This window comes from Leishmania major, chromosome 25 (genome assembly GCF_000002725.2).
Source record: "Leishmania major strain Friedlin complete genome, chromosome 25".
Taxonomy (NCBI): Eukaryota; Euglenozoa; class Kinetoplastea; order Trypanosomatida; family Trypanosomatidae; genus Leishmania; species Leishmania major.
In genome coordinates this window covers 816,347-838,171 of record NC_007266.2, presented here as the reverse complement: position 1 = coordinate 838,171, position 21,825 = coordinate 816,347, and the positions used below count along the sequence as shown (strand labels likewise).

The 21,825-nt window shown below is 55.8% G+C and overlaps 10 protein-coding genes across 10 annotated transcripts; 5 read left to right on the top strand and 5 right to left on the bottom strand.

Annotated features, from left to right (window-relative positions):
* Positions 1 to 704: 704 nt before the first annotated feature.
* On the bottom strand, positions 705 to 2,018 carry LMJF_25_2210 (conserved hypothetical protein; the record flags this gene model as incomplete). Its single annotated transcript, XM_001683930.1, has 1 exon — positions 705 to 2,018. The coding sequence occupies one exon, from the start codon at positions 2,016 to 2,018 to the stop codon at positions 705 to 707; it is 1,314 nt and encodes a 437-aa protein (XP_001683982.1).
* Positions 2,019 to 3,664: 1,646 nt separating this feature from the next.
* On the bottom strand, positions 3,665 to 4,597 carry LMJF_25_2200 (conserved hypothetical protein; the record flags this gene model as incomplete). Its single annotated transcript, XM_001683929.1, has 1 exon — positions 3,665 to 4,597. The coding sequence occupies one exon, from the start codon at positions 4,595 to 4,597 to the stop codon at positions 3,665 to 3,667; it is 933 nt and encodes a 310-aa protein (XP_001683981.1).
* An 841-nt stretch (positions 4,598 to 5,438) lies between these two features.
* LMJF_25_2190 (conserved hypothetical protein) lies at positions 5,439 to 6,572 on the bottom strand (the record flags this gene model as incomplete). The annotated part of the gene is made up of 1 exon (XM_001683928.1): positions 5,439 to 6,572. The coding sequence occupies one exon, from the start codon at positions 6,570 to 6,572 to the stop codon at positions 5,439 to 5,441; it is 1,134 nt and encodes a 377-aa protein (XP_001683980.1).
* A 352-nt stretch (positions 6,573 to 6,924) lies between these two features.
* On the bottom strand, positions 6,925 to 8,718 carry LMJF_25_2180 (putative vacuolar protein sorting-associated protein 33; the record flags this gene model as incomplete). The annotated part of the gene is made up of 1 exon (XM_001683927.1): positions 6,925 to 8,718. The coding sequence occupies one exon, from the start codon at positions 8,716 to 8,718 to the stop codon at positions 6,925 to 6,927; it is 1,794 nt and encodes a 597-aa protein (XP_001683979.1).
* Positions 8,719 to 9,110: 392 nt separating this feature from the next.
* On the bottom strand, positions 9,111 to 10,448 carry LMJF_25_2170 (conserved hypothetical protein; the record flags this gene model as incomplete). The annotated part of the gene is made up of 1 exon (XM_001683926.1): positions 9,111 to 10,448. The coding sequence occupies one exon, from the start codon at positions 10,446 to 10,448 to the stop codon at positions 9,111 to 9,113; it is 1,338 nt and encodes a 445-aa protein (XP_001683978.1).
* A 1,362-nt stretch (positions 10,449 to 11,810) lies between these two features.
* Positions 11,811 to 12,521, top strand: LMJF_25_2160 (conserved hypothetical protein; the record flags this gene model as incomplete). The annotated part of the gene is made up of 1 exon (XM_001683925.1): positions 11,811 to 12,521. One exon carries the CDS (start codon positions 11,811 to 11,813, stop codon positions 12,519 to 12,521), a length of 711 nt encoding a protein of 236 aa, XP_001683977.1.
* Positions 12,522 to 13,010: 489 nt separating this feature from the next.
* Positions 13,011 to 13,766, top strand: LMJF_25_2155 (conserved hypothetical protein; the record flags this gene model as incomplete). The annotated part of the gene is made up of 1 exon (XM_001683924.1): positions 13,011 to 13,766. The coding sequence occupies one exon, from the start codon at positions 13,011 to 13,013 to the stop codon at positions 13,764 to 13,766; it is 756 nt and encodes a 251-aa protein (XP_001683976.1).
* A 487-nt stretch (positions 13,767 to 14,253) lies between these two features.
* On the top strand, positions 14,254 to 15,468 carry LMJF_25_2150 (conserved hypothetical protein; the record flags this gene model as incomplete). The annotated part of the gene is made up of 1 exon (XM_001683923.1): positions 14,254 to 15,468. One exon carries the CDS (start codon positions 14,254 to 14,256, stop codon positions 15,466 to 15,468), a length of 1,215 nt encoding a protein of 404 aa, XP_001683975.1.
* A 1,314-nt stretch (positions 15,469 to 16,782) lies between these two features.
* LMJF_25_2140 (putative succinyl-CoA synthetase alpha subunit) lies at positions 16,783 to 17,682 on the top strand (the record flags this gene model as incomplete). Its single annotated transcript, XM_001683922.1, has 1 exon — positions 16,783 to 17,682. The coding sequence occupies one exon, from the start codon at positions 16,783 to 16,785 to the stop codon at positions 17,680 to 17,682; it is 900 nt and encodes a 299-aa protein (XP_001683974.1).
* A 2,740-nt stretch (positions 17,683 to 20,422) lies between these two features.
* Positions 20,423 to 21,322, top strand: LMJF_25_2130 (putative succinyl-CoA synthetase alpha subunit; the record flags this gene model as incomplete). Its single annotated transcript, XM_001683921.1, has 1 exon — positions 20,423 to 21,322. The coding sequence occupies one exon, from the start codon at positions 20,423 to 20,425 to the stop codon at positions 21,320 to 21,322; it is 900 nt and encodes a 299-aa protein (XP_001683973.1).
* Positions 21,323 to 21,825: the final 503 nt, after the last annotated feature.

Here is a 21,825-nt window from a genome sequence, read left to right as displayed (position 1 = left end):
CTTCCCTCCTCTTCCTATTGTGCCGTGTTTCCCTCCGCACCTTTTGGCGGTGCGCCTCTCATGCGCGCAGAGCACAGGAAGAGGGGGGAGAGGCAAAAAGGGGAGAGGGGCAGCACGGAGTGATGTGTGTGTGTGGGTGTGGGTGTGTCAAGGCTCTGAGCAAGGTCTTTGCGTTTGCATTGGTGTTTGGGGTGTGCGTGCTCTACGCCCTGATGACGACTGCCAAGATCGAAAACAGCATCGCTCAAGGAGAGAGAGAACAGAAGGTACGCGACAGAGAGCGGCAGAGTGTAGAAAAGAAGCGCGAGTCGGGGCGTATGTCAACACCGCGGCTATACACCTGCCCACGCACACGCGGCTTCTGTGAGGAGGGGGAGAAGAAGCAGCAGCAGCAACACAAACCGCCTTCCTTCTCTGTCGGCTGCTATGTTTCATTGTATGTCGGCGTTGATCTCCGTCTGTTCCTCTGATCTCAGCGGTGGGTGTGTCACAAGCAGCCACCACACGAAACAGCGAAAGGAAAACAGTTTTCAAAATGCGAAAAGGAGTGGCGGCATCGTGGCGGGGTGGGAAAGGGAGGAGTAAGATGGAGAGCAGCGCCCCCCCCCTATGCGACGCCTGCGTCATGGTCAGCCGCAGCGCGGATGAAAGCAGAGGAAGAGAGGGGCCGCTAACGCACACGCCACTCACGGCCGAAACTACGTCTACTTGCAGCAGAGTTCGCTCGTCAAGTCGGACAGGTCGCGCAACACAGCCACACTCCTAGGCATGGCGCGCGATGCACGCTGAAACAGCAGCAGTTTCCGCGCATCGTCTATGCGAGCGTTGATGAGACCCAGGAGAATGGCACCCGTGCACAGCTCCTTGCACGGTTGCTCCTCCAGCTGCAGCCGCGCACCGAGCTCCGGAAGTGACAGCGTGCCAAAGCTCTTGGAGTAAGAGATGAGGTAGTTGGTGCGCAGCTGGAATATCATCGGCTCCACGTACAATGCAAACTCCGCGTCCTTCGCGAAGCACGCCGCGCTCTCGGGAGCGTGCAACACCTGCAGAAAAGTCGATATGTCCAATGTGACAGAGGCTTTCCAGAGGGCACGTACTGGGCGAACAGACGGGTGATTCGCCAGTGTCTCCTCCTGCGCAAATACGTCCACCGGCAGCCCAGCCATAATGGTGGCGAGCACTACGTACTTGACCACGTTGTACTGCTGCGCATCACCGCTCTCTGTGTGGCAACGCAGAGCCGAAGAGAATGCACGGTGAGCTGCGGCCCAGTCCGCGTCGTGCAGGAACAAGTGTCCAGCCGACTCCATGGCGCTGCCAATCATGCGTAGCGACGGCAACGCCGCATTCACCCTGCCTAATTCGTAGTAGGCACGTCGCAGCTCTGCGTAGCGGTTGAGCTTGCGATACGCAGTGAGTTGAAGGGTGCGAATGTGGTATACAGAGTTGGCGTTGATCTGGGCCGTGGTGGCGATAGATTCATCACACTGCTGCAGTGCCGCCTGCAAGTCTACGAGAGCCTCCTCATACTTGGCTTCTTCAAGAAAGAGGGTGGCACGGCGCAGGAGGGTGGGCACAATGACGTCCCGATAGGACTCTGGTTGCGCGGTGGCCACCTCCAGCGTAACGTGCAGGGTGCGCCCTCGCCACTCCGCCGGCACTCGCTGGCTCTCTTCGGTGAACTTGAGCATCGCCTTCGCAATCGCAGCAGCGCCAATGTCGGGGTGAATAAAATGCACGACCTGCGTGTAGTAGTCCGCCATAGCGTCGTACAGCTTCGCAACACGGCAAGCACGCGCGAGCATCTTCAGTGCCTTGAAAGTCCATCTGCCGTGCTCGCTGTCCTCAGCCACGACTTCCTGCAAGCACCGCAGACTCTCCTCCATGTTGCTCTGCATGAAGCTCTTACCATCCACGTACTTGAGCTCTAACGGGTTCACGTCGACCACCTCGTCGGTGCCGTTGTCGTAGTAATCGCCGTAGCCCCCATCATCATCGTAGTAGTAGTCATCCTCCATGGTTTGCCTGCTCGTCTTTGATGTTTTCCCGCTTGCCGCTCGGCCTCAGAAGCACGAAGGAGGAGCCTTGAGAGAGCGAGACGTGGATAGTGCGTCTTATCCCCCCCTCTCCCATGCAGCCCTGTCGGACGCGTGCGAGGGGAGAGACAGAGAGGGAGACCAAGACCCAGTGCAGCCGACGAGAGGTGCTGCGCAGGACAGCAAAACAGCACAAAAGAGGGTACAACGCCAAACAGGGGCCCCCGCTCTGCCGCCGTACGCGAGGATGTGGGTGAACACCACCACACGAGCGCAGGAGCAAGTCGCACGTACGATGCAAGACTCACAAGCAACACAACCAGGAGCGAGACACGTGAAAGGGTGGCAAAACACGGAGCTCCACAGGCCGAGAAATGATCGAGGGACGAAAATCTGCAGAACCGGAGTTAGTGAGATAGAGAAACGCGCGCACGCATGTCTGCGTAAAGGTATATACGTATATGGCCGGCGTCCGTGTACACCTGTGTACCTCGCTGTGTGGGAGAACGACGCATGCACAACGAGGCACGCCGTAAGAACGGAGGAGGGTTATACTTTTGAAAAGGGTGCGCAATGGGAATGCGAAAGAGCAACAAGGAGAGACGGCGGAGGCTTGGACACCTGAGAAGGAGCAGTACGTTCATCGTAGGAGGTGGGAAGGTGCGACCTGCACAGCCACGGCTGGGGAGAAGAACAAGGGGTTGGCATGTTGCATGCTTCTCCCGCCACGGCGTCGGCAAGCCCGAAGCAGGCGCGCTGATGGGGAGGCGTGGGCCCAGGCGCCTCTACGCCGTCTTCAGGACCGCACACCCAACACGAGGAAGTTGCACCCATACACACAGCATGCGGTACACCATGGACGTCAGAAGCCAAGAGCAAGCTTTCACGATACGTCGACTGGCATCCTCTCCAGCGCCGAGTAGAGAGGGGGTGCAAGTACGTGGGAAAACGGCTGCGCGTAGCGTCGAAGATGTGCCTCTCCCGAAAGGCTGCCGCAGCCCAGTTTTCCCACGGTGGAAGCATGTGAACTAGTGGGCGCTCACGTTTGCTCCTATTCTTGATGTTACAGCAACGTGTCCCCGCTGCTGCTCTGATCCGCCACGCAAGGAGGGTGTGTGTGTGCGTGTCTGTCTGCGGATAACCGCTGTCATTCTTCGCCTTGCCGTAACTACATGGAAGGGCAAGACAATATGAAAGAGGGAGGCACAAGGCGAAGCCGGCCAGGACACAAGAGAAGAGAAAGCTTTGTCATACATCGGGAGGGAGGGTGGAAAGAGGGGCTGTGTCTCCCGCAGACGCCTCACCATCACCACCACTACCCAGTTACACACACACACACACACAAGCAACAAAACGTGGCTAAGCCGCGAGTAGAGGCTGGGAAGCGGCGCACACCCACACAAGCATACACGCACCCATACACGTATACCCGAGACACTCAACTCAGTAGAGGGGATGGGGGAGGGAAGGACAAAACGAAAGAAAGACAAGTGCACACACACACGCGGGTGTGAAGCAACACACAACCAATTCAAGCAAAAACTTGATTGCGCCCCACAACCAGGCAAGCCGCTCCGCATCACGCGCACCGACGGGCCCACCGCCCCTGTCAGCACAGCCTCTATTCGTCAGTTATTGTAGATGCAGCTCTCATAGCTAGGCACCATGTACTTGATGTTGATGTATGCATCCTCGCCACCGTGCTGCTCTAAAAGCTGCAGCGTCTCGTTCACCAAGTCACCCACGTCATCGCGGCTGCGCTGACCGTAGTCCATGGCGTCGCTGCGGCTGCGCCTCTTGTGGACATTCTTGAAGAGGTTCAACACCGGCAGGATCTGGCGGTAGTAAGGCACAAGGGCCTCGCCTATGAGGTCGTCGCTGACGACGAGCTGCTGAAGAATGCGGAGGGTTGCGCAGATGATGTCCGGATGGCGTGTGTTCAGCGCCGTCTTGATGGGGATAATCAGCTGCGGGATGGTGGGCAGAATCTTGGGCCCGCCCCGCTCGAGCAGGTCAAGACAGCCCTGGCGAGCCAGGAACATGTATGGCTCCTCCGTCTCACGGATGCCGTCAAAGAAGATGGGGAGGTAGTGATGGTAGTCCAGCTTCTCCACCTCCACCTTCCAGTCTACGGTAGGGCGGCTGCCATGGCAGATGGATATGGGCAGATCGCCGCGGTCGTACGCGCGGCGAAACTCGGTTGGTGGGATGAGACGCTTCTTGAAGGCGCCGGCCTTGGGCGGCGCGCTCTTGCCGCATCCCTTCTCAGAAAAGGCCGCGTCCGGCGCGTCACGCGGGCGACCTTTGCGCAGAGAGCTGCTCGCGCCGCCGTAGCCGCGCTTCGTCCCGGTGTAGGGGAAGCGCACAGCATTAACCGCCGTATTCGCGTCAACCGCCTCTCCGGGCGGCGCAGCGGCACTCTGTGCTAGCGCAGACTTCTTGGTCCTGAGGCTGGCGGGAGCGGCGCCAAAGGGACCGGCCCCGGCGGCCTTGTTGTACTTGCGCAGGGACGGGTCCCTCTTGGTGCCCTTCACGATGGGCTGAATTTCGTAGCTGCTCATGGCGTCACAAGTGCTCCAGATGAAGAGGAAAGTCAGCGAAGAACCAAAGAGAGCAGCAGGACCGCGGTCAAAGAGATGATTCCTTGGGTGTGTCTGGCGGCTTACGACAGAGGCTGTGCAGCGGCGTTGCGTTTGTGCAGGCGGGGGCGTGGGGGGAGGGAGGGCGTTCGTGAGGAGGACAACAACGGAAGAAAGAGAAGAAAAATAACGTTTCACCCGAGCAGTTCAACAGGTGTCTGGCATGAGCACAAGCAGTTGGCCGAGGAAACAAGAGCTGGCAGTGCGCAGGCGGTGGCAAAGAGATAGAGAGACACGAGGCAGCACCACCGTGTCGTATCGCGCCAACGGTCTCTCTTCCCACGCATCCCTCTTTCACCAGGCCACGGAGCCCATTGTTGACGCTCGATTACGCCTGCGTACGTGTGCGTAGGGTGGCAGACGTGTGGGAAGGGGGAAAAGCAGTGGGCAGCCTTTGGGGGCACTTGTGAATGCGTATGGCGGTGTACATGTGCTGCACATACGCAGGACAACAGAAGGAAAAGGCTCGAACCTGCTTGCGTTAACTTCAGTAAAGAGAACGTTAAGCAGAAACAGGGATGCTTCCCCTCTCGTGTGTGCGCGTGTGCGTGTGCTTTAATCGCATTATGCAGACTGTGGTTATCGTCAGGAGAGAGGGCACGCAGTTGTCGCCGGCCATCACTTCCTCGCGGAGAAAGAGGAGAGGGTTGCCTCTTGAACACCTGCGCGACAGCGGCCGCATGCATATGTCCATCTCACCACATGCGCCACAAAACAAGAGATAGCGAGTCACCTGGCAAACAAGCGGCCACGCAAGCACATCTCACTCCTCCGTGCCGCCACTGCCGCCCTCTACCTTCTCGCCCATGAGCGCAGCCACATCCGTGCCCTTGGCGGCCAACTGCTTCAGCTTTGTCTTGTGCTTGTTGCTACGAACGTGCTCCTTGTATTGGTTTTCGGACTTGAACTGCTTTTTGCACGCGGGGCAGTTGAACACCGTCACCGCTTCATCATCGTCCCCTCCTAGCATGGCAAAGCCGGCCGTGTGCGCGCCGACACCGCCGCTGCCACGCATCATCTCCTTCGTTTGCCGCTCCTTTTCATACAGCATCTCCAATATCGACCCATCCATGGCCTCGCCTCGTGCCGCCCGCTCTGCCTCCTCGCGGGCCTCGCGCTCCGCGGCCTCAGCCCACACGCGTTCGTTCGCCTCGCGACGCCGCTTCAGACGCTCGATCTCCTGCCTCTCACGCTCCTCGCGCTTCGCTTGATCCTCCTTCTCTTGGCGCTCCAGCTCCGCCTTCACACGCGGGTCGCGGCGGTAAACAAACTGAGCGAGACTTTGCACAGTGCGCACGTACTCCTTTTTGGCGCCGTCGCGCGCCTTGCTGTTGATGCGGCCAGCCATGCGGCGGGAGTAGCGATCCTCCATCTCGTTCACTTTGTATTCATCCTTCCAAGTAAATGTCTTGTAGGTGCTGAAGTTGCGCCAGTATCCGTAGAACTTCTGAACATCCGCCCAGTCGCTCGTGCTCGTGCCGAAGCCCGGCCACAACTTTGCGCGGGAGTCGTAGTCAGACTCCTCCTCGATAAGTATGTCGAACACCTTGCGGTAGACAGTGTAGAACCCGCTTTCACCGTCGTCGAAGCCGTCGAAGCAGCCTGCGGTGAAGTACTCGTACAGGTTCAATTCGTCCAGGTCACCGGTGCCATCGCCGCCCCGCAGGATCGCCTCGCGATGGGAGTCGTACCATGCCCGCTCGTCGGCGTCGCTAAGGATCGAGTAGGCGTTTTGAACCTCTTTGAAGCGCATAGCGGCCTCCTCTTGATTGCCGTAGTTCTTGTCGGGGTGATACTGGAGTGACTTCTTTTTGTAGGCGGTGCGGATCTCATCATAGGTGGCCTTCCGCTCCACCTCGAGCACCTCGTAGTAACAACGGATGCGACCCTCCCCCATCGTTTTGGTTTCCTTCAGGACTTCCACTCTGCAAGCAAAAAATGCGCATTATACGTGAGAAAGACGAAGAGGGAGTGGGAAAGAAGACGAAAACAGGCACAGTTGACCACTGCATCAAAATCAAGCATGGGAGCATCGTCGCAGGCGCAGGGCGTAGGTGTGACACGCTGCTTATCTCACCAGATTTGCCTAATAAGCGAGGCTGGCGCTTTCAGATAGCATGTGAGACGACAAAGCAAAGTTCTGTTGTTCTGCCTGCTATCGCGAAGCTGTTGCTGACACACGCCAGGAGGAAAAGGGAGCAAACAAACGGGAAGCGGAGCGCAGAGAGAGAGAGAGAGAGAGAACGCCTTCACCGAGCCGGTTCAAACGGCAGCAACGATCGAATCATGCGATTTCCGCTTATGATGTCTGTGGTGCCTATAAAGATGCGATGAGGTCTTCCACCGCTTGAGAGCCGCTCCTCTACAAAGCGCAGGGCACTCACCTCCGAAGCTGTGATTCCGCCAATAACAAAGACGATAGCCGTCTTTGTTGTGCCGGCGATCTCTACGTCATTCATTAGCTCCTTCTTTTCACCAGGAAGAAGACTTGGCGCATCATCCTCCGCGTCCCAGGCTTGTGGATTGCGTAGTAGAGTGTCTACCATGCGGACGAAAGGGGGTGCGTAGCCGCCGTACGCATAGGCAATGTCATTCGGCTGCCCCTCAGGCACCGATGAATTCCAGGTTCGAAGCTGCTTGCGAATGGTCGAGTAGCTGCTTCCCTTTCCGCTCTGTGCGCAAAGCAAGCCGCACCTCTCCAGCATGAAAAATGCGGTGATCACATGCGGAATGCCATAGACAAGCATCATGTTCTCCTTGAGGCCGAGCAAGTCCTTCTCGCGCAGGCCACTGTTGACTAGGGACAGGAGCGCCAGTAGGCGGAGAACGACCTCAAACTTTTCCTTTCGAAAAACAAGATCCTCAATATATCTCAGAACATCACCCTCATTGGTCTGTTGAATGATGTTGTGCTCAAACATGATACGCTTCCTAAAATCTGTGCGCTGCGTGGTTTTGCTGATTTCAGTGGCAACATTCGTATGAATGCCAATCAAACGATGCATTTCCTGCATCTCTGGGAGCCCTTTCATGAACTCCTTCAGTTCCTTCAACTGCTGGACCTCCTTCCGCTTGTCATAGTTTTGCTTCACCCAGATGGATTTTTGGTAAAGCACCGATCCTACCCCGGTGAAACTCCTGTCACGAATTTCAGCAAACATTCTGTCAGTGCTGTTCAGAACAACCTTCTCGCTTGCCCCCACACCGGAACTCTCGCCCAGGCTGAACGGAAACTGCACCTCACAGTTCTCAATGTCGTACAGCTCGTCTATAAGCCCTTCATACGTAAGCTGTGTCATCAGCGGTGTGACAAAGTCTACGGAACGATCGATAATGATGAGCGTCTCTACTTCGGAAGGAATGTCAGTGATGAAATCGTGGCTGATGTTGTTCTGCATGCGCTGAAGAAGCTGAATGACTTTGGCAGCGTTGCTGCCCTTTCCACGGATGTGCCGAATGGCACCGAAGCGCGCCGTTTGCAGCTTAAGCAAAAGCCTGGCAATCCAAGTTAGGTTGCTCAAGTCGCCGTCTGCAAACACCGATTTGAACGATAGAGGCAGCGTCATGGTAAAAAACTTCTCCTCCAGAAAAACGTAGTCTAAATCAAGGCTTGCGATGCGTAAGCTCGGAAATGTATGGGACAGCTTGAACTCGTCCTCCATCACCTGCTCTGCAATCAACGTCTTTTGAGGGACGTAGAGAATCGTCGGTTTTGCACTTGCAAAGCGCTGCGTATAGGAAAGCAAGTGAACGACAAGGGATCGCATGCTGCTCAGGTCTGGGTTCAGAATGTACACAACGTTGTCGGCTGAAACGTAGTTAATGTCATTTTGAAACGGAAAGACGCCAACGACTCCTTTGTCGCGACCAAAGTCCCGTGTCGCAATTCCTAGGCGGCTGAGAGCGGAGAGGATGTGTTGCTCGATAAAAACAATGGCGGTTCCGTGTCCCTCGTACACCCTGCTAAGAGCGCTTAGAAATTCCTGCTTGGGAACTTGATTCAAGCCTTCCGCTAGGGGCGAAGTGTCATTGGGGAGTGTCATTCGTTGTCACCTTTGCTGTTCACTGAGCTTCCTGGCGTGCCAGAAAGAATCAATTCCAGCTCAGACAGAACGAATGACATTGTTACAGAGAGAGAAATGATGGGAGATAAGACGCTAGCTGAAGGCACCATTGAAGAGAGCCCACGCAGCTCAAGAGGGGGAAAAAGAGCAACAAGAGCCGGCACGCAGGACACGTGGCGCCCTCAACGATGCCACAGCTGTGCATAGCGGATACCTGGTGCAGCATGCCTAACCTTCAAGAGAAAGACGAAAAAGCGATGCTCACATACGCTGTGCATGTGTGTGTGATCACGAGCTGTAATTGCTATGTTGCGTCCGCTTGTCGCTCTCAACGTGGGATGTGAATTCGACTCGATACCTACATTTCCTTCTTACGTGCTGGTAATCCACCGGACAGTCCCGACAAGCAAAGTAAGTTTTTCTGACGGAAACGTAAAATGGGTGCTCGTCAGAAAATAAATGCCAGTCGGGTCAATTGTCTGCACTCTCGCGTAGGCCATCGGCGACAACTGAAGTGCGTTGCCTGACTTGGACGAGTAAAGCGCACCAATGCAGCCAACGATGCCCTGTAGTTCCTCCTTAGGGACTGGAGACAGCACCACCTGCCCCTGCTCCTCTTTGAGAACGAGTACGTCGATGCTGTTAAACGGTTTCGACCACTGCGACGGGTGCAGGTCCACTACCCCACTGCCGAGAAAGTAGGCGCTGTATCTCGACGGCATCACTGAATCAGCATTAGCTGGAGGCACGATGCTGAAGTTGTGCGAAATACGGTCTATCTTCACGTAGTCTGGCTGCGCTGTGTTTCCACGATCGTGTCGCAGATACAGCGTGTGAAACAGATCATCATCACCGAGGCAAAGTACGTTAGTAATGTCGTACTGCTGTATTAGCTCGCTGACAAAATTTATCCCGGAGCTACCATGCACCTCTGGTACAGCAATAATTGCGCCGCTAAAACCGTGCAGGTCATTTGCGTGTGTTGATAACCGTTCACGAACACAGGTGAGCAGGAGCTTTGAGAAGTGCACGTACGCTGCCCCCACGACAGCCTCCCCCAGTTTGCTGAAGGACTCGACCTCTGTTGTGCCCACAAAATACGTTGTGCTCACAAGGGAGAGCGCCATGACTTCATCCAGAGGCAACGGATAGTCCAATATGGCAGCCCCGATCGACCCGGGCAAACCAACCGTCTGTTGCACTCCTGGGTCCAAGTCAACCAGGATCGGTTTCCAGCCGGCACGCGCAGCATAGTTCGCTAGTGTACGCGCAACCATAATCTTGCCTGTCAGTTGCCCTCCGCAAATCAGAGTCACCGGGCCGCCGCATTGTGTCTTCTCAGCGGCGACGCGCTGCGTGTGTAAGATAAAATGATACTCTACTAAGGGGCGTGTAATCGACTTCGTCGACGAGCGAATTACACCGCGCAGTAACTGCTCAGAGCCTTCTATCCGGACGACGCTTGTGGTCCATGCGAAAACATTGAGAGTGACTCCAGGCAGGAGATAGTAGGAGATATCAGTGACAAGGGGACTGCCGGCGACATCGACTCGCGAGTCAGTTGCGCCAGTGGAAGGCTCCAGCTTGATTGACGCAGAGCACTTGGGCTCGTTAGAGGGGACAGTGATGATGAGCTCCCCATCCGATGGAATTGTCACTGAAATACTCTTTGTGGAGCTCCCTCCTCCCGGCTGGATGAAGTTGATCATGGCCTCTGTAATGTCGCCCAATCGAACGTTGAGCTTGGGACTAGGTGCCTTCGCGCCAAGAAAAGACAGGGCAACAGTCCAGAGAAGTGAGTGGTGATGAAGCAGTACGAAGCAGAAAGCATCGGCAGCAGCGCGTGATTTGGCGTGTCTCCGACGGGAAGATATACTAGCCAGCGGGAAATGCAGCTCTCTCCTCAGCTTTAGAAACCAACTTCATTTCTGAAATCAACAGCGTGAAAGGCTGCCATGTTTGCCTCCGGGTAACAGTGGTGTGTCACCTCATTTTCTGAACAATCGCTTCACGCACGCTACATATGAGGACAACAAAGAATGCTCTGGACGTCCGTGCTATTCATGGCAAATGTCTCATCGACCATGGTTCCTCCTTGAGTGCTGCCATCAACCGGTTAGGTGAAACCCACACACTTGAAGTGTGCCAATCGCTCATGTTCAGAATTTGCTCGAGCACGAGCCCGATGAAAAGGGATAAGCCTTGTTGCGGGTCACCCAGGGCCCGGTGCGCCCGCTCTTTCTGGGGAGGCCAAGTAGCCCCCACTATCCCAGCCACTGCTGAGATAATTCTGGTGGGGTCAGGGCCAGGTACCTACGATGCATTGGGGTGAGTCAGAGCGATTTACCGCTACTCTGATGTCAGTGGTGAGCGCGGGCGTGTCGAAAGGAAGGAAAGAAAACGTTCTTTCACAGTCGATACATCTACTTTTTTTGTTGTTAGCACCCCCCCCCTCCTCGACTCCAAGCTAAGCTTTAGCTGTTCGAAGCGTCGAAAATGTTGCAGACAGTGAAAAGGACTATTTTACTCTGCAAACAGACGTGCTTTGCATCAGTCTCAATGGAAAATAAGCGCGTGATACCGGAAGCTGTGTCAAACCATTTTCTGTGCGCCCTGAAAGAGGCTGCCCTTCGTTTTAGTCTCTGTGCGTTCTCTTCGTGACAACGCCCTCTGCCTTGCTATTTACCCTCTGGCGAACTCCGCTAGTGGACAATCTAAGATAATCGCGCCTTTGGCGTTCCAGCTCACTTGTGCAAGCGATGCAGTCAGCTACCAAACGAGAAAGCAATGTTCTCTTTCAAACAGTATCAGGGAGCAAACCTGCGTTGTGTCCCCCTCCTGTGCGTGAACAAATCCTCTCACGCAGCTTTTTTCCCAATTTCCACGGCTAATGTGGAGAAGCGTGAGATTATGTATCCCTTGGCTGAGCAGATGGGTTGCTCTTCAATGCTCGAGTTCTAATGTTTCGAACATCTCTGCTTTTGTTTGATGCGTCTGTTCACTATCTGCAACTTTGCGCTCGCTGTGTTACAAAAGCATATTAACGACGTTGGTGGTTCGACCAGTTAGCCATGAGACGTAGCCTGGCGCTTTGCTTGCATTCGACCGGCGCGTGCCTTTTGAGTGCAGGAAAGCTGTCGCAGTACGAACAAGAGGCTTACGAGTCGCATCGCCGTTTCACGGAGTCACAAACCTACCCTGGTCCGATTAGGGCGGCAACTCCTGGTGATACCCGATTTTACATGGGAAGTGCCGAGACTATTTTACAGGAGAACGAGCGGCACTACTGGCGTGCCGTCGTTGATGATCCGCACGTGCAGCACCTTGTACCCCTGCGCGTCCGCTTCAAAACGTTCATCTGGGTCACCAGTGGCTGGGAGCAGCGGGTGCAAGTCGTGCAAGTGATGGCGCAGCGTGACTCGACGATAGCTGAACTCATGCAACAGGTAAGGATTGAGAATCAATCACCCTATTTGTGCACCTCTTCGTTTAAACTGTGCATTGATGGCAAAGATTTAGATGAGCTGAAAACTCTTGCCGATTACGGTATTCATGAATATTCTCGTATAGACGCTATCGAGGAGAACGATCATCTGCTACATACAGAAGCTGAGAGACTGAAGGATTGGAACGTAGCTGAGATGCCGGAAGATGTGTTGCTGAGGAGCCCGTACAAGGAGATGGCAATGCAACCACAGCCGAATTTGGCTCCACGCTACGAGGCAAAGCCGAAAGGGTACTATGGAAAGAACGACTATAGCGGGATGAAGCAGTCGTCCTGATTTCTTCGGCGCCGAAAGTGCTATGGCGGCTTGTCGGAAAAAGCGGCTGCGGCGATACGTATAATATATATATATATATGTATATATATATTATACATAGTGTGTGTGTGTGTGTGTGTGTATGTTTATCCTTTGAGGAGTTAAGTCTCTTACATGAAACTCAGATGAAAATGACAGAAACGCAGCGCTTTGAGTCGTGCTCGGTCTCTCTCTCTCTCTTTTCTCAAGTGAAAAAGGGCCCTAGTGGTTGTACGCCAAGAGTGCCTTACTTGTGGTATTCCCTAGTTTTCAGGAAAGGAGTTTTTTTTTTGCTCGCTGTATGCAGCAAAGAAAAAGGTAAAGAGAGGAGGAGTTTCTGTACCTCACTGATGAGAATTCTTGCTTCCGTACTGCCAATCAACAAGTTCCTTAACTTAGCCATCTCTTCTACTCTTCTTAAACGAGGCAATTCGGCGCTGATCAAGTCCGTTTTCTTTGCAGGTGATTGAAATGGATGTCGATCAACACATTGTTGCCACCATAAGTGAAATCGACCGAACACTTAGGTCTATTGGCATACGCGATGATTACGCAAGTACTCTCACCCAGCCTTCCATTATTAACAGCCCCCCACCTTTGTTGACTACTGCGGTGGTGCGGGCGAATGGCGCTGTACAGACCAGCAGGTCGACCTGTGTGAATGCCGGCGTACAAAAAAGTCTCTCCACGGTATCACAAGGAGTGCAAAATTCTCCACAGCAACGCGCGACATCGTCTCAGACGGAAAAAGGAGCTGACGCGCAGGAGTGCTTTGACAGAGTCACGTGCTCGGTCTTGTGTACAAACGCTATGTTGGAAGAGGGCCTTCAAGCACTCGAAAACTCCTCAGATAAAATGGAGGCACTCTTTTCGAAGCTGACCAGACTGGAAGGCAGCGTGAACACAGCGGCGAAGAGTTTGCGTCTTTTACGAAATAGATGGGCCATACAGATCATAGAGAAAGAAGAAGCATCGGCTCGAAGTGCTCTGCTCAGCTATGAGTCTAGCGCGCACACCGAATTCATGTCTCTTCGGTGTGGAGAGCTGATGTCTCTCGTCGCAGCGTCCAGAAAAGAACGAGTGCTATCAAAGGCGTCGGATGGGCTAAAAAGACTTGCTCCGACCCGAGTGATAGCAAATGGTAGCGTAGTTGAGGAAACACCGAGCAGCTCCCTCAATGATCTTACCGAGTTGCTGGACGAATGCTGGCGCGTTCTAGATGAGTAGAAATGCAGCATTTTTTGTTTTGAAAAAGAGGATTACAGTTTCTGCTGGATGAAGGCACTCCCGCTGCTACTTTGGCTTGCCACTTTTTGCCCTATCCAGGTACTCACATGCTGCGCATGAGAGCACGTCTCAGTTAACAAAGCGTAAGTGGGCTATCACTTTCGATAGCATCTTTGTACCTGACCAGCGTTTTTGCGTATTGCACTAAGGCTACGCAAAGTCCGACAAGATGCCTCGCACGACAGTCTCCAGGGCTCACTCTCTTTTCGACTGCAGCTCTCACCCGTGGTTTCGTCGAAGATTTTCGCTCTTCAAGTAACTCTCTTCCATCTGCGGAAAACGTCTTGACTCATACTTTTCTATTGTCTTCTTCAAACGGTCTGTGCAACTGGGAAGAAATGCGTTTCGATTGGCGGTTTCCCCTTTCCCTCGTTCCAAGCTTAGGCATACCTTCCCCATCTTCTTTCCTCAATATCAAGAGCTTGACATGTTCAACAGCGATGCGCTCAAGTACGCGCTCCCCATCATTCCGGTGCGCCAAACGGAGAAGCCCGGCCTCAACTCGCAGGTCGAAGTGGATCTGCCATCCGCCGAGATGAAGGACATTGGCAAAAAGCGTGATGCTTGCATAGACTTCTTTGAAGATTTCCGAAAGCACCTGAGTCGGAAAGGGAATTCAGTAGATGATAAACTGAGCACAAGTGCGGGATGCGAGAAGTACGTGAAGGATCTTGTTGATCGTGTTGATGCGTATACTGTCTCTCTTGCCAATACTGTTTCAAAAGCGCCAAAGTTTGCCAGCGTCCAGTACTACCACTGGAGCTCGTCGCTTACGGACAAACAGGAGATGGCTTTTGACGACTATCGATATGAACTTCTCGGGGTGTACTACAACGTTGGTGCCATTCTCATGAACATTGCTCAGTACTTGCTTTGCGTGAGAGCGACAGTAGGAACGCTCTCTTTCCTCGAAAAGGACGCTTACCGCGTCCTCATCAAGGCTTCTGCTTACTTTCACTTTTGCGCCGACATCGTTGACAATATGAAGAGGCACGAGATTAGTGTCGCACAGGTATCAGTTCCTCTCGATGTGGACAAGGAAATGGCTGTTTTTCTTGAAAGCTTGGCACTTGCCCAAGCCCAGGAAATCGGCGTGTCGAAGGCGTTCAATGTTGACCCTAAGGAGATCACAGAAACCACTGCCCGCCTCAGCCACCAGCTCTTTCTCATGTACGAGGCTGTGTGCACGAATGCTCGCACCATAAACACTCGCAACGAAATTTTTGCAGAGATTTCAACACTGGCTGTCGTGAAGCGCGATATCTTCTACGCGCTCGCCTTTCAACATGCAGCATCTCATCTCTTTAACAAGAACCCGGCAGCTGGAATCACCCTTCTAAGCCAGGGAGTGGAGCACGCGAGGATTGTAGAAGAATATTTCATCAAGTCTCGAAATGGCAAGCTGAAACTTCCCTTCAACGGCACGCGCTTTGTCGGACTGTGCAACACAACCGTCCGGAACAACACGGAGCGTCTGAACAAAATAAACTCACTGGTTCATCGAGCCAAGCCGGATGCGACGAAAGCGTCGCTGCCGCCTCCACAACCGCTCGCGATGCGCCCCGACATTTCGCTTCCGTTCCGGCTAGAGGAATCACCCAGTGTGTGCACCGTTGCATTGCTCTCGCGCAGCGCTCAGTGAAGGCATTCCATTGAGTATGCTTTTGTTTCTCAACACAGTTGCAGTGATTTTGCGTGTGTCTTTGTGTGCTTGCCTCAGCCGTCTTCATGACTTGGGGCAGCTCCGCGAGTCGTGTCGCAGGGCTCCGTGCACCCACCCCCTCTCCCCACTCGGTGTGTGGCGAAGCCGGGCAGCCCCTCCCCTCCCCTATTCCGGCCAATGCACAGCCCCTTCTCGTGGTGAGAGGGCCAGGCGCCTACGACGTTGGGGAGTCGGAGAGACTCCGCGCTACTCATGTCGGCGGTCCGGTGGTGGACGGCGTTGCACCGGAGCGACCTGCGGCACTGCGCACGCGTGTGCCATCCATATGATGGGCACAGTGTGTCAACGTAGCTGGAGCGTATCCCACTCGGCCCTCACTGCTTAGTGGTGCGGGGCGGCTCAGGCGCCCCGCGAGGGATATGCACCACGTGGCGAGCAGCATGGGTGGAGCGGCTGCGGGGCGACCTGGGATGCGGGCGGGCGCGTTGCCTTCGAGGCGGGGGCCGTGCTGAGATGACCGGGTCGGCGCGCTGCTGTGACGCGCGTGTCTACGGCTGCTCCGCGCCACGCGATGCGAGGGGGAGGGGCCCTGTGGCAGACCCGGGGCGTAGAGCGTAGTTGGATTCATGCTTGATGGCAGAATGGGGATGTTTTCACTACGTATTTCTGTTGTTTGCGCCTTTGCGCTGTGCTGTGTCCCACGCTGTGTTTTCTTTCGTTACGTGCTGCAGTTGCCGTCTCTGGCGTGTGTGTCCGTCCTCTCATCTCTCTTGTTTGTTTGCTGTCTGTTTTGCTTGCCCTGCAGCGCTTTCTGCGACAGCGCCTCGTTCGAGATCCAACCAGCAGGCGGCACTCATACGGGAGTGACCAGACGAGCAAGCCGCCAAAGGGGGAGCACGCGCTTTTGTGCATGCGTATGCGTGTGCGATCGAGTGATGCGAACACACAGAGCAAAAGAAAAGAAAAGGGGGCCTCTGCGGCTCAGGGAATACTCGATGACTGCGCCTGTCGTGCTTCAGCACCTCTGGCTACGAGTCTCCTGCGCAGCAAGCAGCTTCGAACCTTCCCCCTTCTCTCGTGCGTTCCCGTCTGCGATGGCCACGACGCATCTCCTGCTCGACCTCTATCTCCTCCTCAAAACATGGATGCCGCTGCACTATCGCTCTCACATATGAACGCATCACTGAGCAGGATTCATTTTCTGACTTGTGAGCTTCTCGTTCGTCAAATACACTGCCAGCGGGCTTTTCACAATTTTGTTCCCCTTTCCATCACCGCCTCTTTTCGCTCAAGATGTTCGCCCGCTCCGCCATCCGCCGCTGGGTCAACAAGGACACGAAGGTGATTGTCCAGGGCATGACTGGCAAGGCCGGCACGTTCCACACGAAGGAGGCGATGGCGTACGGCACCAAGGTCGTGGGCGGCGTGAGCCCGAAGAAGGCGGGCACGACGGCGCTGGGCGTGCCGGTGTTTGCGACGGCTGCGGAGGCGGTGAAGGCGACGGGCGCGACTGCGTCGGTGCTGTACGTGCCTGCGCCTTTGTGCGCTGCGTCGATCGAGGAGGCTCTGGACGCGGAGCTGCCGCTGGTTGTAGTGATCACGGAGGGCATCCCGCAGTGGGACATGCTGCGCGTGAAGTCGATGCTGCTGTCGCAGAACAAGACACGCCTGATCGGCCCCAACTGCCCAGGCATCATCAAGCCTGCGGAGTGCAAGATCGGCATCATGCCCGGTCACATCCACCAGAAGGGCAAGATCGGCATTGTGTCGCGCAGCGGCACGCTGACGTATGAGGCGGTTGCGCAGACGACGGCGGAGGGCCTCGGCCAGTCGCTGTGCGTCGGCATTGGCGGCGACCCGTTCAACGGCACAAACATGGTGGACTGCCTGAGGCTGTTTCTGAATGACCCCGAGACGGAGGGCATCATACTGATTGGCGAGATCGGCGGCACCGCGGAGGAGGAAGCGGCAGACTTCATCAAGAACAGCCCGATCAAGAAGCCGATCGTGTCCTTCATCGGCGGGGCGACTGCGCCGCCGGGCCGCCGCATGGGCCACGCCGGTGCTATCGTGTCTGGCGGGATGGGCACCGCGAAGGGCAAGAAGGATGCGCTGCGCGCCGCCGGCGTGACCATCTCCGACTCGCCGGCGCACCTTGGCAAGCACATGGCTGAGCTCTTCGCCACGAAGTAGGAACGGGGACACTGCTGATGCCGTTTCACGAGCTTGGGGGTGCTTCTCACTGATTAGGGACGATTGGGGACTGAGAAAATTGTTCTGGGCGTACGCTCCAGTGGAATGCAGTCGCCACGTCTTCGTCTCCCACGAGGGCGCTTGGCGTGTGCTGTGTCGCTGAAGGCTTGATCGTGTGTGTCTGTGTGTGTTTTCAGAGATTTAGCGGCAAAGTGGGGTAAAAGCACGAGAAGCGCGTGTGTAGCCGCAGGAGAGGGTGAAGGCGAGAAGAAGTGAGTTAACAGCGACACACAGCTGCGCAGGCGGAACGGGACACACGCGTGTTTGTCGGGCGGCATGATCCAGGGAGAAGGGCTCAGTGTGGTTGTTCTGGAGTGTGGGCTGGGACAGGGGTAGTGCGCGAGTTGGTCCCCGGCGACGGAGGAGGGGGAGATTGGATACCGGACGGTGATGGCGCGAGTGGGGGATAGAGAAGATGCGAGTAGGGGTGCTGCTCAAGAGCAGCTATCTCGTCTCTTTAGGGTGCGTTGCCTTATCTCAGAGGCCAATTCACTTTCCTTCCTCTGCCCCACGGCTCCCCCCCCCTCCATTTTGCGTGCGCCGGTCTCCGGAGGGCTCATGAACGAGAAGGGACTCCGTGATGCATCAACTGGATCTCACCCTCGTGATGCTCCCAGGCTCCTGTGTCGGTGGCTGCCTGCCCTTTCCCGCCCTCCACCTCGTTTGTGGGATGACAGGACGCTCATCTGGCTCTAAGAGTCTTCGTGTTCTCTTCTCATCGCTGTTTTTATGCACGCACTCCCTTCCGAGGTTTCCCAACCCTGTGTGTGTGTGTGTGCTTGTGCCGATCACCAACTCTCTTTCCCTCCCTCTCACGTCGTCGCCCACCCAAAGTAGAGGATACCGAAAAGAGGGGAGTCGGAGTAGTGGGAGGACGGAGAAGTGCGACGTCCGTTCTGTGTCACGCCGGCGTACAGCCCCTGCCGTTCTCGTTCTGCTTCCACTTTTTTTTGCTCTTTGCATTCTCGTTTTCACATGCGGCAGGGCGGGGTCTCTCAGTAGGGGCGCGCATTGCACAGACGTACGTGCCCAAGCAAGCACTCCCCACGTGCACGCACACTTCTACGTGGGCAGTTGAGCCCGTTCACCTGCATGCTGTGTGCTCGTCCAGGACAATGTACAGGATCACGGCGGCGCGCGAGCAGCACTGCTGCAGCGGTCTCGTCGGGGAAGGTGTGTGTGTGGGGGTGGGTGGGTGGGTGGGAGGGTGACTGTCTTTTATGCTTCGCCTACAAAATGTCCTCCTTTTGTATCAAAAGACTCGTTTTCTGGTGCTCCGTTGGTGTGTGTGTGTGTGTGTGTGTGTTCTAGTTATGATGATATGATGGCGTGTGCGCGAAGTGACGGTGTGCGTGTGTCAGCGTTCGACAGCGTGTTGATGCTCGCCCCCTCCTCTACCCTTTTCTCGAAAGTTCTCTTGTCCTTTATATATATATATATATGTAGCTTTGAAGTAAGGGGCGTGTGTGTGGGTGTGGGTGTGGGTGTGGGTGACGGCACATTGCCGGCCGCTTTATCAAAGCGGCTAAACTACATGTTTCCTCATGTCCGTTTGTCTCCTGTGATGCTTAAGTCTTTCCGACGTCGCCTCCTCCCCTCCCCTTCCCCCACCTCCTCCTCTTTTCCACTTTTGTGTGCGTGCCCCTCCTACGCCCCCACACCCCGCTCTCTCGCTCTCTCTACGCGAGTCAGGTGGCAGGTGGAGGAGGTATGGGCCTCGTGGCTTCATCTTTCTCGTCCCATGTTCCGTGTGCCGGCGCGTATGGGTCTTTGGAGGCTCAAGTGTGTTGCACAAGCGGAAAGTACCGGGGGAGGGGACGAAGGGGTGTTGCTGAATCAAAGCAAAGAAATAACTCCTTTTCATTTTTATTGTAACAGCAACAAAATGAAGTCGCCCTCACCCCCTCGCGCGCCATAAACACAGTGGTAACAGTGCACAAGGTCACAAGCGCAGGAGGAGGAGTGCGAAGCAGGTGAACTGCCGCGTGTTCCACGGCTCCATCAACGGCCGCTTCAATGGACGCACCTGAACATAGCAGTGCCTCTTTTTGGTTATTATGCGAAACGAATTGATGCGGAGGGGGAGGGAGAGGAGGGTTGTTGAGCGAGATGTCCTCTGATGCAGTCAAGTGCACCGCCCTTCTTCTCCATCCCCGTTGCGTTTCTCTACCTGTCACCTGTCACAAAGCCTCTCGCTCGCTTTCTCGGATTGCGTGTGTGTGTGTGTGTGCGAAACAGACCCTCTGCATCCCCTCCGCCCTCCCCGCCTCTTTTCCTGCTTTGTATCTCATCCCTTCGTCCGCCGCTTCAACAGTACCGCATTCACAGCACACCACCCACACTACAAGCGCTGACGGGCCACCATCCCTCTTTTTCCCGTTCACCTTCCTCTGACACTCGCTGAACAACGTCAGGGGCCGCGGCCTACGTACGCACAAGAGAGAATACACACCCGAACAAGTGCCCAGTGACTATATCCGACTCCGCGACCCTCAACTCCCTTCCCTTCTATCCCCATTAGCCGATATCCTACCCCCTCACTCTGAGCGTGTTTCCAAGCATACAGTGCTGCACTCACCTCTCCCTTCCCTCTGTGGCACTGCCGCCTCGTTTCCTTCCTCCGCTTTCTCTCCACCACCGCGTCCTCCCGCCTCCCCCCCTCCGCCTCTTTTCGCTCAAGATGTTCGCCCGCTCCGCCATCCGCCGCTGGGTCAACAAGGACACGAAGGTGATTGTCCAGGGCATGACTGGCAAGGCCGGCACGTTCCACACGAAGGAGGCGATGGCGTACGGCACCAAGGTCGTGGGCGGCGTGAGCCCGAAGAAGGCGGGCACGACGGCGCTGGGCGTGCCGGTGTTTGCGACGGCTGCGGAGGCGGTGAAGGCGACGGGCGCGACTGCGTCGGTGCTGTACGTGCCTGCGCCTTTGTGCGCTGCGTCGATCGAGGAGGCTCTGGACGCGGAGCTGCCGCTGGTTGTAGTGATCACGGAGGGCATCCCGCAGTGGGACATGCTGCGCGTGAAGTCGATGCTGCTGTCGCAGAACAAGACACGCCTGATCGGCCCCAACTGCCCAGGCATCATCAAGCCTGCGGAGTGCAAGATCGGCATCATGCCCGGTCACATCCACCAGAAGGGCAAGATCGGCATTGTGTCGCGCAGCGGCACGCTGACGTATGAGGCGGTTGCGCAGACGACGGCGGAGGGCCTCGGCCAGTCGCTGTGCGTCGGCATTGGCGGCGACCCGTTCAACGGCACAAACATGGTGGACTGCCTGAGGCTGTTTCTGAATGACCCCGAGACGGAGGGCATCATACTGATTGGCGAGATCGGCGGCACCGCGGAGGAGGAAGCGGCAGACTTCATCAAGAACAGCCCGATCAAGAAGCCGATCGTGTCCTTCATCGGCGGGGCGACTGCGCCGCCGGGCCGCCGCATGGGCCACGCCGGTGCTATCGTGTCTGGCGGGATGGGCACCGCGAAGGGCAAGAAGGATGCGCTGCGCGCCGCCGGCGTGACCATCTCCGACTCGCCGGCGCACCTTGGCAAGCACATGGCTGAGCTCTTCGCCACGAAGTAGGAACTGTGTGAGCCTATTTGCGGTGTGTTCTGCGTGCCGTGGCGGAGGAGGGGCTGGACATCCTTGTTGCTCTCCTGCTCTGGCGCGCACTTCTCGCTCCCACTATTCTATGTGTTATGTCTTGTTTGGCTTTCTGCGTCGTGTCGAGTGATGTTGTCGCATGTGGGATGTCTATGTCTTCTTCTGTGCTCATGTCACCGCCTCCCCCACACCCATTGCGCCTCTTATTTGGATGACGGCACCGCTTTGTGTACGCTGGCGTGCACGCGCGTCACGGAAGTCGGAGCGACGAGGGCAGAGGGCTGAGAGAGAAAGCAGAAGAGTGTGCAGGGCAGGACTGTAGCCACTCCAACTCGCACATATATACATGTATCTCTCTCTATATACATGTAGATGTGCATAGTATGTATGTGCGAGTCGCTGTCTGTGTGTGCACTTCCGTGTGTTTGTGTGTTGGAGACATGTGTGGTAAGCGCAAGGAGAATGGATGGGATGCAGTATCG